The 13,769-nt window shown below is 48.6% G+C and overlaps 3 protein-coding genes across 3 annotated transcripts; 2 read left to right on the plus strand and 1 right to left on the minus strand.

Moving 5' to 3' along the window:
• The first annotated feature begins 55 nt into the window (after positions 1-55).
• Positions 56-8,877, plus strand: rsf1a (remodeling and spacing factor 1a). The gene is made up of 18 exons (XM_058080822.1): positions 56-290; positions 1,474-1,565; positions 1,648-1,740; positions 1,861-2,066; positions 2,153-2,256; positions 2,386-2,472; positions 2,556-3,696; positions 3,780-3,945; positions 4,012-4,209; positions 4,300-4,404; positions 4,510-4,589; positions 4,729-4,777; positions 5,623-5,735; positions 5,806-5,867; positions 6,063-6,240; positions 6,327-6,547; positions 6,615-6,806; positions 6,876-8,877. Exons 1-18 carry the CDS (start codon positions 137-139, stop codon positions 7,607-7,609), a joined length of 3,975 nt encoding a protein of 1,324 aa, XP_057936805.1. The 5' UTR covers positions 56-136; the 3' UTR covers positions 7,610-8,877.
• Positions 8,878-9,143: 266 nt separating this feature from the next.
• On the plus strand, positions 9,144-12,054 carry clns1a (chloride channel, nucleotide-sensitive, 1A). The gene is made up of 8 exons (XM_058080836.1): positions 9,144-9,589; positions 10,352-10,488; positions 10,567-10,704; positions 11,175-11,285; positions 11,398-11,403; positions 11,472-11,645; positions 11,723-11,789; positions 11,852-12,054. Coding segments are annotated over exons 1-8 (753 nt in total). The 5' UTR covers positions 9,144-9,470; the 3' UTR covers positions 11,853-12,054.
• Positions 10,023-13,589, minus strand: aqp11 (aquaporin 11). The gene is made up of 3 exons (XM_058080835.1): positions 12,844-13,589; positions 12,584-12,700; positions 10,023-12,505 (listed from the first exon to the last, which is right to left on the minus strand). The coding sequence occupies exons 1-3, from the start codon at positions 13,439-13,441 to the stop codon at positions 12,420-12,422; spliced, it is 801 nt and encodes a 266-aa protein (XP_057936818.1). The 5' UTR covers positions 13,442-13,589; the 3' UTR covers positions 10,023-12,419.
• Between the last annotated feature and the right edge of the window lie 180 nt (positions 13,590-13,769).

Here is a 13,769-nt window from a genome sequence, read left to right on the forward strand (position 1 = left end):
TGAAATGCTTACCCGGAAATAAGACGACCTCTCTCAGCGCAGCCTTGATGACAGCACTGCTTCAAGCTCCCCATTCATTCCTTTCACTCGCATCCCAGCAGCGGCCCTCCCCTCCCGCTTCTCTCCGCCTGGAAAGATGGCTGCTCCGGCGCTGGTGAGAAGCTCCGAGCCGGCGCTGTGCCCGAGCTTCGCGGAGGTCTGCTCATTTCTGGAACGCTACGGAGCGGCCCTCGACCTGCCCGAGATGACTTTCCCACAGATGGAGGGCTACCTGCGCGACAAGACGACAGGTGAGAGGCTGGTTAGTGGCGGAGCGAAGAAGTGGCGGAAAGCTGCGACACTCGGAGCCTGGAGGAGGAGAAGGAGGGGGGCACCATCAGCACTATCATCGCGATGATGGTGAGGGTGATGAAGATATGTGTGGCCCTGCTGAACATCACCAGCTACTGCAGCTCGCTAATAAAGCTTTCAGCACGTTATATGGACACAACACAGTGTTCGCCTCCATTGGTTATCCGCCATCTGAGAGACGAACACTAACATTTATTGCTAGTTTACAAGTTTGCACCAGGAGGAAGCGTCGCTGGCTAACACAAAGCTAGCACCCAAAGCATTACATTCTTTGTCGTGGGGGAGGAAGCTAATGGGCTAAAGTTAGTGGAAAATTGGGTCCAGTGCGTGAGTAAGGTTTGGCATAACATTTAAGAGGCCTGGGTAGAGTCATGTTGTTGATGTTGTGAAGGAGACCACGAATGTGATCGTGAAGGTAGCCATGATGCAGCCTGTTAGCTCTCAGCCTTGTCAGGTGGACTTCTTCTTTACTGCCAACAGAACTTGCAGTAATATTCCGCAAACAGACAAGTTAATGTAACTATTTATACGTTACTGGACATTATAAGTAAAATAAGTGTCACTGCTAAGCTACAGTAGCAGCCAAAACAGCGGATGTTAATTTGTGGCTGTCAAATGTGCACATGCGCAGTATGGCCTCTTAGCTGTTTGCTAGCTCGAGAAGTTAGCAAGATGCTGAGACTAACTATAATATGCGTTTATCGCGTTTTAGCTGGTGTTGGCGTTTAAAGTACACTCTTTTCAGCTTTGATAACATCTGAAGATACTCAAGCTTCCACTTAAATTCTTCCGCACACTATTAACTCCATTTTGCAGTGTAAATTGATGAATTTTTCGGCGTAAGAACGGTGTGACGCCGTAACAGATTACGACACTATTTACGACAGTTGTTTCTTATTGTTGCCGTAGAAGGAAGTCAACAACAGAAATTAATAAGTTAATAAACTAAGCGTTCTCTTCACATGCGCTTTCACAGATAGGCTTGTATTTTGCAGTAAGACTCTGGTCGCCATTCTAGTTATACATTTAGCTGTCAAATGTCCTCAGATAAGAAGTGGATGAAACACTAAGGAGTATTTGCAGTTTGATGCGTACAATAATTATGTTTGTAATGTGTTTCAGTTCCTAAACCACTCATAGAACTCCATGTGAAACTGCTCCGAAAGCTTGGGAAGACTGTTTCTTCTGACCGCTGGGAAAAATACCTTGCCAAGGCGAGTAGAATCCACACCAACTTTTTCCATCTGTGTGGTAATGAGGTGACCAAAGACTAAATGTACCATTTTACTTCTGCAGATGTGCCAGGAACTGAATAGTGCCTGGGCGTGGGAGCTGGAACAGAACGGCTACCAGGATATGTCCATGGAGTGCAAGTCCAGCATCCTCAAAGTATAACACCATTAATTTCGCAACTTTCCAATACTTGATTATCCAAACAGTTGATGTAGAAAACCTGTTAGCGAGTATTATTCTTCATTTCATTCTTCTTTTGCCCATGTGTGCTATCAGTATCTGTGCGAGTGCCAGTTTGACGACAACCTCAAGTTCAAGATGGCCATCAACGAAGAGGAGCCAGAGAAGATGCGGCTGCAGCCTATCGGGCGGGACCGACAGGGCCTGATGTACTGGCTTCAGCTGGACCAGGAGCAGAACATCCGGTTGTACACGGAGGAGCAGGACGACCTGGACGGGTCCACCTGGAGGTGCATCGTCAGGTGAGACTCGTGGAGCTGTTAGTGTGCCATCAGCTAACATGGCCTGTCTCCCTTCAACCCGTTTGTCCGCCAAACTGTTTCCTCAGGACCCGCAACGACCTGGCTGATGCTCTGGAGCTCCTCAAGGCCCAAGTTTCAAACCAAAACCAGGCTGGATCCGGAAACAGCAGCCCGGCGCAGGTAGAAGCAGGTAGGTGGAAACATCTGTAACAAGTACAATATTTCTTCACATTGACAAGACGACTACTGACTTTAAGGGGATGTATAAAATGTATTCCAAAAATACCTAACACTGCTTTTTTCTTGTGTGGTGACAAAGTGGATGAGGTCACCAAACTCAGCAAGACCTCAGAAAGCATTGCTGATGGTGTGAAGGTTGACAGTGAAGGAAAAAACCTAAAACAAGGTAGTAAAAAGTAATTTTCATTACATTTCATTCTTAACATAGCAAACCTGACTGTAATTGTTATTATTGTTTGTTGTTTTTAGTGACAAATCAAGAGCGGATACCGACCATTAAGCAGGAGGTGAAAGAAGAGAAGGCCGATGACCCACCTCCTGTTTTTGATAACCACGTGAGCACCATCACCTCCGTCATCAAGACGGAGCGCAGGGACACCGATGCCCACAAAAGCGCTGTGTCTGTCGTCATGGCACCTGGCACGGCCACATCAAAACAGGACGTGAACAAGGAGGAGGAGGCCGAGCGTGCAGTCGTCAGGAGCAGCCAGCAAGCTAAGATACCACTGAAGAAGAGAGAGCTGAAGCTGGCAGAAAGCTACCAGAGCAACCACCTCAACAACAAGAGCAGCAGCAGCAGCATCATTGTGTGCAACCCATCAGTCATCCAGAGCAAGGACGTCTCAGTAGCGCCCCCCAGTGGCTCCGTGTCATTGCAACAGCACACAGAGTCGATCCTGAAACGAGAGCTGACCAATGGGAGGGCGTCACTCCTGTCGCCACACAAAGAGGGACAAAACGAGGCAGTGAGCGTCATAGGTCACGTCGGGGTAATCCGTGGGCCACCCGAGCGCGTTCAAATGCCCTGCGCTGGTCCAGAAGATGAGAACGACTGCAGACCTGTGGAGGAAGACAGGGAGTTGAGCCGGAAGTCGGTTCTGGTGAGAAATGCACCCGTTGTTGTAGAGGTGCCATCTGTGGCCGCCACTTTGCTGCCTCAGGCTGCGGAGGGCACTGAGAGACTGGAGGTGGAGGACAAGGGCAAGAAACCAACAAAGGATGAGGGCAAAGACACTGCGGCGAGCGTCCTTCAAGGAATGACCACCAATTCGGGATCACAGGAACTTCATGTGGAAGAGGAAGGAAGCAGAGACAGGCTCCAGAAGGACACCAGTACTTTAGGCTCCGCCCCTTCTGTCACAGAACCCCAGCAGGATGGGGAAGGCATCAATGGCGGCCTGGTGGATCAGTCTGGCGAGAAGGACATTGCACATGGTTCTGAGCACAAGCCGCGCCCGCTAGAGGAAGCCTCCTCAGAGCTCCAGAAAGAAGGAATCAGGTTGAAGATTAAGATTCCCCCTCATCGCAGAAACAAGCTGCGGGCCAAAGATCAGCAGAGGGAAGTGTCTGAGGAGGGGAGGTCGCTCAGGAGGTCTGCAAGGATTTGCAAGTTTGTATCCGTCATCCATAAAGCATTCACATGCCGGAGTTGTTGTCGTCTTTTTAAAGATTGTCTGCTTTGTCTACCTGCAGGCCCAGCACCAAAACTACTGACGGCCAGAAAAAGAAACGAAAGCAGACTGCAAGAGAAGAGGAGGACGACGACAATGACGACGAAGTAGAAGATGATGAGGAACAGAGTTTGGTGACCACGAAAGACAGAAAAGCTCAAGCTGTTGTCCAAACAAGGAAGCGAAGGGTAACTTTTTTTTTTGAGTGACATTCTTTCTTTTTATCTTGTTTTCCTCATCATGTTGTGTTTCAGGGCAAACGGAGACACGGACGCCCCCGCTGGACCAACATTCGCACCAAAAGACGCAAACCGAATGATGCAGAGGAGGTGGTGGACAGAGAGGAGGAGGCCAGCGAGGGAGGATTCCACTCAGAGGAATCCTATCAATCTGAGGATATTCCCAAGGAGGACGCTTGCTCTCACTGCGGCCTTCCCAACCACCCAGAACTGGCGAGTGTTCCTCTTCTACCTCAGTGACATCACCACCATCGTGTCCTCTTGCGGTATGACACGCTCATATATCGTGCGCGTCGTTTGTAGATCCTGCTGTGCGACTCGTGTGACAGTGGATATCACACCGCCTGCCTGCGACCACCGCTCATGCTCATCCCTGATGGCGAGTGGTTCTGTCCCCCCTGCCAACACGTAAGTCCCCCCCAAGGAAAGCCTCTGTACTGTATGTATGGGTTTGATAACAGGATTTGCACACTTCTGAGCAACGTGGTATCTGCTGTGTTTGTGTGTTTACAGAAGCTGCTGTGTGAGAGACTGGAGGAGCAGCTGCAGAACCTCGACAGTGCTCTGAAGAAGCGAGAGCGAGCCGAGAGGAGGTAAACACACACTTTTTGTGAGCTCACAAACCGCTCAATGAAGCATCTTCACCTGTACGCTGACGCAGCTTAGCCCGGAATGCCGGTGAACCTGTTACGGTGAGGTAACCTTTGACCCTCCTGTCTAACTTTGTGTCAGGAGGGAGAGGCTGGTGTACGTCGGGATCAGCGTGGAGAACATCATTCCTGTGAGTAAAGCACCAAAATAGCGAATGTAAACACTGAAGCTGTGGCTGTGTGGTCCAATTGGCACACTCACACTTAGAATTTTGAGTGCACAAGTACATTCCCAGTGAGAAACACAGTGCACTATCAGTCCACGGGTGTTGCACTCATCACGCCCCAAATGGTGAGTGTGCAGATGGAAATGGAATACTTCTGTCAGCACACTCCAGCCACTACTACTACCACCACCACCATGAGCCAATACGTTTTTCACACGATTTGAATTCTGTGGCTTAAACAAGGATAAGGCTAATATTATATGGCTAAAAGAACTACAGTTCCCATCATGATTAAGGATCCAGATTCAGCAAGTTGAGAGTTTCTGAAGTGGATGCTAATACCAAGTTTTGATGTTTTATCTAGCAACTGTGTTTTCAGTTGACAAATCTTAAGTTTGATCAAGTTTAGAATTCTTCGACTCTGTTTGGGGGGCGGGGCAACTCGCGGCTCAACATCGGAGCTACGGAGCTAATGAGTGAGGCTGGGAACACCAAGTGTAGGTAGGAGTGCAAGGTTTATAGTGTTATAGACAAGCACGGCCTATATATGCTGTATAGGGACAACATTTTTCTTCTCTTTAAATTTGGTAGGTGCGACTTATTAGTTCAGAATTCACAGTAGCTCTTGAATGGACACATTTTGATTGTTGTTCAGGATTTGGCTATGGGTTACCATTATTTCAACTTAGTCCCTCCCCTTCCACTACTTGGACATGATGAGTGCCACACCGGATGCTGATAGTGCACTTGTCAGTGTGAACGAACTGAAGTACTGAAGTGCGTCAGTTGAGACTGTCTCGTTCACGCAGGGAGATGAGGAAGAGGAGGAGGGAGAAGAAAAGTCTGCTAAGAAGAAAGATCCAAAGAAAAGTAAAAATCTGGGGAGAAGATCAACCAGAACCAGGAAACACATTAGCTACAGGTGGGTGTGGCTTCTTGGTTTACCATGTGAACCACTCTGTGTTTACTGACGTAGTATATTTGTGCCTCAGATTTGACGACTTTGATGACGCCATCGATGAAGCCATCGAGGAGGACACTGGGGACGTTCAAAGTGAGTGGACTTAGAGATAGTTTATACTACTAGCTTACAGATTGTTGCTTGGTTATGGTATAAGAGTATATCATTTAGCTTGAGCAATGTTATAGGAAAGCAAAGAAATAAAGATAAAAATGTAATAAGAGTAAAAAAGCCGAAAGAAACAAACAGGAACTAATTAAGTAATCTGCGATGGCACTGATGTAACAGCAGGGGGAGGCAGAGACATCACAGCCCTCCTGTCTCAGGACGGGAGGTTGGGTCGCCGCGGGCCAATCCGGGCCCAGATGCACACCACCACCAGGAACAGGAAGAAGCGTCGCCTCAACGACCTGGAGAGCGACAGCACGGCGGCGGAGAGCGAGGATGAGTTCACGCTCAGCGAAAGGTGACATCATCTTGTTCTGCATCTCTGAGTGTGGCATTGTTGCCAGTCCGTGTGATTTCAAACGTGGCTTTGTCGTCCTCGCACAGCTCAGAGGATGAAGAGTTTGGAGGTTCAGGTGATGATGATGATGATGACGACGATGAGGAAGATGACGGCGCGGGCAGCTGGGACAGTGCGTCCCGTCCCAGACGTTCGGCACTGAAGCACAGACCCGGGAGGACCAAAGACAAAGCCGGGAGACGACTGGGGCGGCGGAGGCGGCGGCGGAGACACTCCTCAGAGGATGGCGGCAGCGATGACGAGCTGGGTGAGTTTGATTGGTCGTCTGTCGTATGCTGAAAAGCAATTCTAATATTTTCTTGGGCTTCTGTTAGACGCAGATCAGTACAGCGACATGTCGGACTCCGATAAGAAGCGAGGAGGGCTGAGGCGGGGCCACCGTCAGCAGGTCAACTACAGAGAGACTTCAGAGTCATCGGACAATTCCAGGACGTCTCCCAAAAGGGACAAAGTCAAACCACGCGGTCGACCACGCAAGGAACGTCTCTCCAGCGACTACAGCAATGGTCAGTGGTCGCCATAGCAACCATCATCCACACACACCATCATGTGCTCACCACGTGTTGTTCTTGCAGCATCGTCTTCCTCACGGGACTCAGAAGAGGAGGACGACGATGAAGGTGGTCGGAGGAGGAGAGAGAAGAGGAGCAGAAGCGAGGAGGAAGACTTCTGCGCTCGCCGGTCCAAAGCAAAGCGGAGAAGACGCCAAGATGAGGAGGAGGACGATGACGACGACCAGGCGAGAGGGAGGCAGCGTAAAAGGAAATCCTCGGAAAAGGACGATGACGAAGACAAGGAGAGGACAGCCAGAGAGGAGGAAGACCCGGACAAAATGGGCAGAGGGAAGAGGAGAGAGATGCTGTCTCAGCAGCGCCGCAAGCGCCTCGCTCAGATGCTGAAAAAACGCAGGCCTTCCACAGATGAAGATGACTCCCAGGAATCTGAATCAGAGTCTTCCTCCGAGGAGGACCGCCCCATACGGAAAAGACTCAACCGCATCGACTCAGATGAAGACGATGAGGAGGGGGAGTCTGAGGAGGAGATGGAAAAGTCAGAAGCCGGAGGCAAAGATGACAGTGATGCTCAGGATGAGGGGCGGGGCGACAGCCCACCTCTGTCTAACAGACATCGGACCTCCAGGGGCCCGGCCAAGCCTGGGACCGCAGTTGCTGCCGAGCCCAGGGACAGTGCAAAGTCAGGCGGGCAGGACAAACACAACGGGCCCTCACATGCGGAGGAGGAAAGGGAGGAGGACGAGCAGGCCCAGTCAGACTCATTAAACTCTGTCCAGAACAGTCCACAGTCATGATGGACCACATTCTTCCTTGTGGCTTTTACTTTGGAACTTTCTGGACTTTTGTGCCCCCTCCCCTTCCTCGCCGTCGTAGTCCGACCGCCATAACACTTGTAACACAACACAGAAGTAGCTACACGCTGTGACCATAAACGGATACTACAACTGATCATCCATCCACCTGACTCTTCCTGAAAGCCCCGTGCCCCCGTGGTCCTTTTCACAGCACTCCAGTCAATGAGTGCCAGGACACACTCTGAATCACGTGACCTGGAGACTTAACTTTGTCTCCCGTTGGCGGGAAGCAACCACTGACTTTTTAAGGGGAAGCAACCGCAGTCTTTTTAAGGGGGTGGCTTCCTGGAAATGTCAGCTGGTTGTTGGCTGTACATACTTTACCATACGCTCTTCTTGTAAAATAGTACATGTTTAGTCTGTTTTAGTGCTCTTGTAAGATACACTGTTCTATTTTCTCTATGAAGGAGAGGACCGCTGCGGCACTGCGAGCCTCGCCGCCATGTTTGAGATTCTGCCACAGCTGCTCGCAGTGAAAGCGGACCAGGAGAAGATACTTTTAATCAAGCCAGCAGGGGGCAGCATTTTAACAGCGAGAAGTAGAAATGCTCATTTACGTAGCATTAGCTAAACTGACCAACAGCAACAAAGTTACTATGGTTACAACAAGCAGCCAGGGGGCGTGTCCCCGGTGGGGCGGAGCAAAGCTGCTGCTCCCCAACATACGATACTTTTTTTTTTTACTGTTTTAAAAGTTAATCTCCCACAAATAATAATCTTCAAAGTTTTATAAAGTATAAGCAATAAATGGCCTTAAAGAAAGATGTCCATCTGTAATAAAAAGTATTGTTCATCAAAAATCAATTAATTATATTTATAACAACATTAATTTGGAACATAATGCATTCTTTTCAAGTACTGAGCTGTTTTGGCCTCAAAGTACAAGGATCATCAAATTCTTTGAACAACATATTGGCCATGTTCAATATTTTATATTCCAGCTCCCATTTTCAACTTAATTATTCTGATGTATTACCCAATCAACGCCCAGCAGGCCATCCTGGTCACATGAGACGAAATAAACACTTTATTTTTTTACTGCTGGAAGTTTGCTGTGTTGATGAAGCTGATGTGCGCCCATCACAAAGTGGTCCTCTTTCCAAGTGCAACTTATCAGGACTGAAACACTCAAGTGGACGTGACTCTGTTGTCGTTACTGTAGTGTCACTGTCTTCTAAATGTTGTCTAAGTTATTAAAAAACATCACTGCGAGCATCTCCTTAAAAAAACGTGTCTTTTTTATATATATTTATACAATATTACATATTAGATTATTTCTGTGAGAAGTTGCTTACAGTTTATGATATAATGAATAAATGTATATATATTTATTCATAAATGTAATATTTAGTTTTTGAGGGTTGTAAGATTTCTTTTTCTTCAAACAGTTGCTAATACGTTTTTTTCACTCGTCATCCTTGAGTGGAAAGCAAGCTCTTCCGGGACAGACTTACAAAATAAACGTCAAAAGGCAGGCGGAAGCCGTTTGCGTGCCAGGCTTCTCATTTCCGGTTGTCAGGCGCTAGCACAAGGCCACGTTGTGTTGCTGATAACTCATGAAAAGACGTCTTACGGTTTGCTAGAACTCACACTAAACACGTTTTAGAGATCTTACGCAGGCTTCGACGTCACGCTTTCAGCGGGCTGCGGCAGACTTGGCGTCCATGCTCCTTTTGATCCCGGCTAGCAGATTAATGTCATCGAGATAAATTAGCAGGATTTGCTGCAACAGACACGCCAACGTCTTCCCGTTGACGAGCGGAGCGCTTTTGATTCTTAATCTTCTTCTCATCTTCTGACGATGGTTTTGTTGAAGAACTTCCATCCTCCCACCGAGGGAGTCAGGCTCCAGCAAGCCGACACTACTGCGGTCATGGACGGCAACAAGTTGGGCTGCGGGACGCTCTACGTCGCTGAAACGTAAGTCAAACAATCCATGGCCCTTTTCGCTACTAAAATGCTTATTTACGGCTTGCTGGTGCGATGTAAAATGACTTTGCGTCGTTTTTCGAAGCACACTGTGTTGAAATTGTGTTTATATCCGAGTCACAAATGCAATCTTTGGAAAGAAACCGGAACTTCCGGTGTAGCTATTGTAGGAGTGGGCGGATTGATACTAGCACGACGAGATCGATATTTTTCTGTTGTTTATGTTCACAAATATGCAGCTTTAACGGTATGAATGACACAATTCATATTTTTTAGGATTTGGGGGCATAAAGCCAATGGATATGAATAAGCACCAACGGTAGTTTTTGCTTTTGTTTACTTATTTTGCTCACAAAATTATATGTAATAGAAGCGAACAATTGATTGACATTGATATAGTGTGTTATTGTTGATGTTGGTTGATATTACATGTTTTTACATTATATACTGTTTATATATATTTATTAAGTATATTTTTAATGTTTGCCTGGAATTGTCTTGTGTTTTATTGTGATTATGAACAAATTAAAGGAAAAAATCTGAAAAACTGTCAAGTAAAAAGTATCCTGATCAGTTATGCTCACATTGTGTTTACTTGGTATCGGATTGATACCAGAATTTGCATCATAGCTCGTCCTTAACTGGTGTCTTTCAAAGTAAAATACAAAAATGCATGTATGAACATGATTCTCAACTTCAGTGCAAGTTTCAGCTTCACTGCTAAAAACAAATGGTGTCTCTTTCACTCTGCAGGCGTCTGTCATGGTTCGACGGTGCCGGACTGGGTTTCTGTCTGGAGTACCCCACCATTGGCCTGCACGCCATCTCCAGAGACGTTAGCGCATACCCTCAGGAGCATCTCTACGTCATGGTCAACGGAAAACTTAGTGGTGAGACCCGCAGCCTTCACATACAGACATGGGAGTCGTCGTTGTCACTGGTGTTTTTTTTCCCTCTTTCCCTCCCAGAGAAGGAGAACGAGGCAGAAATGGCAGACAAGGCGCCTGATGAGGAAGGTGATGACGCCAGCAGTGACGGTGGTGATGATGATGATGATGAAGGACCCATCACAGAGATCCGATTTGTGCCCGGTGACAAAACTGCATGTGAGAACTCATTAGGAATTATATTGGATATTTGAACTTTAATGAATATACAGTACATGTTCAGTCATCCCTGTCCTGTGCTGGTCTGGTTATATGTGGTCTGAAGTTGCGAGACCGGTTGGATGTGCTGGCGAATTATCTGAAGAGCATTTGGAGAAATGAACGTTGACTTCACAGGCAACAGCTGTGGTAGATGTACATTAGTGCAGGCTGCATGACTGTCACACGCTCCCTCAACACTTGGGACATCTGTCACATTGTACTGTGTGATAAAAGTGCACATTTTCTAGTGGCCTTTTATTGTGGCCAGGCTAAGGCGTACTTGTTTGACCGCAGCACTCCAACACTTGGAGGTAGAACCAAGTGGGATATTTCCTACAAAACTCTCCAGTTTTCTGAAATGTTGCATAAATACTGTATGTTTCTGATGCTGCTTAGGTAACATACTCTATGTCTCTGTGTGTGAGCAGTGGACTCCATGTTCACGGCGATGTGCGAGTGCCAGGCGCTGCATCCTGACCCAGAGGACGACGACTCTGACAACGACTTTGAAGGAGAAGAGTACGATGTGGAGGAGGCCGGTCAGACACACACACACACACACACACACTAAAATGCGATGGAGTGGGTCTAACAGTTGAAATGCGTTTCTTTCCTTGTGCATCTCTGGTTGCTGCCGTGTACTCGCCACAGAGGCTGGTAAGTCACGCGTCATCCAACATTTAAACACGTCATTTTAAGCATTCGTCTTCTCTACGTCCCGGCAGAGCATGGCCACGCCGACATCCCCACCTTCTACACGTGCGACGAGGGTCTGTCGGCACTGACGCAGGAGGGCCAGGCCACGCTGGAGAGACTGGAGGGCATGTTGGCCCACAGCGTGGCGCAGCAATATCACATGGCTGGCGTGCGGACGGAGCAAAGCAACGCAGAGTTTGAAGGTTGGACGCCGCCGTGATCCGTTCATATCCTATATCGTGTCACAGCGGCCTTGACTTGGAGTGCATGTTGTGTGCAGATGGGATGGAGGTGGATGCTGATGCCGCGGAAGCGGGTCAGTTTGAGGATGCAGATGTGGACCACTGGTGAGTCACATGTCTCATGTCTCACATAAGATGGCTTTAACAGACCACTCCCGTGTCTGTAGATGAACGTCGTCATGGGAGCTGCACTTCTACAAGGCCATCAGCACTTCCTGCTGACACTGTCAATCATCCCAGTAGTCTTGCATGTGTGCTAGTAGTCACTTGAATTGTCCATTCCTGTCAAACAAGTTGTTTTTGTATCTAAACACCAACCTAACATGTCATATCCTTCCTTGTAATTGTCAATAAAAGATTAGTTTTTGTAGATTTGTTTGCTCGTCTGCTTTATTATATTATTCTAACTTGGCCAACCTATCAGAACTTTTTTTAATATTGATGTGACTGAGGTAGATGAGTTCAAAGATCATGCTAGCTGTGCTGGAATGTCAAACATGCTATTGTTTATACACACACTGGCCACTTCATTAGGTACACAGCTACTATGAGCTTTTATCTCACCGTGAGTACATTAGTATTTGTATTGTGTATTGGTATTTTGACTTAGCATACCTAGTGAAGTGGCTACTAATGTGAGGCTCATTACAATCTAAAAAGTCACACATTCTTGTAGTTTGTGCTCTAGATGGTGCTCACTAGTCTTGTCCAACTTCGGACGTGGACAGAAGCTGCTCACTTCCTCTTCATGGTGTCCAGAGGCGACTGAGAAGACACTTGGCTTGACAGTTTGTCAAAGAGCAGCACAGAGAATGTCATTCCTGCAGAAGAGCAGCAAACGCGCGCTAAAAGGAAGCAACAGACAACGGTTTATGTGAGGAAACGGGAGAGAGTCTCACCCAGTAGGGGTCCCATCCAGTAGACCACACAGTACTCCAGCAATGAGCTTCCAGTACAGCCAAAGAGTGTGGAGAAGGCCAAGGCTGGATTGAACACTGCCCCTGTCGTACTGCCACCTGCAGGCACACCACGTCATTGCAGCTGTCATGTACTAGTATATATCGCAGTGCACTCACAAGTCGCACAAACTTGGGAGTTGAACTACCAGCATCAGTGACGCCCTACACTGCAAATTGCACAGTAACAAGTGACGTCATACCTGCATACACCACCGACGTGATGACTGCAGCGATAGCGTGCACGCGGTACTTCTCCTCCAGAGCGCGTGTGTGCGTGACAGCCGTTTGAACGGCGAACGCGCACGCGAACTCCACGCACGCGGCCATGTGCAGAGGCGCGCGTATGGCGCTGGCGCACCAGAAGCCGCTCAAAGTGTGGCGCGTGTGCAGGACGGACAAGCCCCGCCCCCAGATCACCTGCACGGCGGCGCGCGCCCCTTCGGCAGCGACAAACTGGCACGAGATCTTCAGCATCGCGTCCTTGCCCGAGATCCTGGCGCGGTACGCGTGCTCGACCGTGCCAATGGGGTTGCCTGTGGCCCCCCTAAAGGTGAGACCGTGGGTCACCGCCGCCAGGTATGTCAGCGTCAGAGACACACCTGCAGGGACCACGCCCATCTCGGACAGCAGCCTGAGCTCGTGCGTGCAGCAGCACAGCTGGAAGGTAGACACGAGCTCCCCCGCGTACGCGCGCACACTCGTTCCCGCGAAGATCCGCCACAAGGCCCTTCGAGTGCCGTCACTCAGGGCAACTACGCCCACCAGGACCGCCAGGGACACTGCCAAGTCTGCAAACATTTTCCGCACAAATACGTCTTTTCCTCGGCTGCTGCTGCTGCGTCTCCTCGGTGTCCAGTTTGGCTACCGCTTCTTCTTAGCCGAGGAACGAGGCGTGCAGCCGGGGACGAATGAGCTGCAGCGACCCTGGCTCACATGAGGCGGGAGAAACCACCCCCCCACCCCCCCTTCACCCTCACTAACGATAAATGTAAACAAACAGAGAACTTCGTCCATAAACGCTAGCAATGCGCTGACACTGATGCAGTGTTCATTTGAGTGACATTTGGCCACGCCCCATTTTAGGCTAATCATTGCGTCATCTCATTTGGAAGTGCAGTGCCAGTTT

The sequence above is a fragment of the Doryrhamphus excisus genome, chromosome 8 (genome assembly GCF_030265055.1).
Source record: "Doryrhamphus excisus isolate RoL2022-K1 chromosome 8, RoL_Dexc_1.0, whole genome shotgun sequence".
NCBI lineage: Eukaryota > Metazoa > Chordata > Actinopteri > Syngnathiformes > Syngnathidae > Doryrhamphus > Doryrhamphus excisus.

Excerpts from the sequence above, each read along its gene's own strand:
- clns1a (XM_058080836.1), top strand. The coding sequence starts at position 9,471 with ATGGTTTTGTTGAAGAACTTCCATCCTCCCACCGAGGGAGTCAGGCTC. Across the intron at positions 9,590-10,351 it reads ACGCTCTACGTCGCTGAAAC|GCGTCTGTCATGGTTCGACG; the intron begins GTAAGTCAAACA and ends TTCACTCTGCAG. Across the intron at positions 10,705-11,174 it reads GCCCGGTGACAAAACTGCAT|TGGACTCCATGTTCACGGCG; the intron begins GTGAGAACTCAT and ends GTGTGTGAGCAG.
- rsf1a (XM_058080822.1), top strand. The coding sequence starts at position 137 with ATGGCTGCTCCGGCGCTGGTGAGAAGCTCCGAGCCGGCGCTGTGCCCG. Across the intron at positions 6,548-6,614 it reads CGGCAGCGATGACGAGCTGG|ACGCAGATCAGTACAGCGAC; the intron begins GTGAGTTTGATT and ends GGCTTCTGTTAG. Across the intron at positions 6,807-6,875 it reads CTCCAGCGACTACAGCAATG|CATCGTCTTCCTCACGGGAC; the intron begins GTCAGTGGTCGC and ends TTGTTCTTGCAG.
- aqp11 (XM_058080835.1), bottom strand. The coding sequence starts at position 13,441 with ATGTTTGCAGACTTGGCAGTGTCCCTGGCGGTCCTGGTGGGCGTAGTT. Across the intron at positions 12,701-12,843 it reads CACGTCGGTGGTGTATGCAG|GTGGCAGTACGACAGGGGCA; the intron begins GTATGACGTCAC and ends GTGTGCCTGCAG. Across the intron at positions 12,506-12,583 it reads CTGGATGGGACCCCTACTGG|GAATGACATTCTCTGTGCTG; the intron begins GTGAGACTCTCT and ends GCTCTTCTGCAG.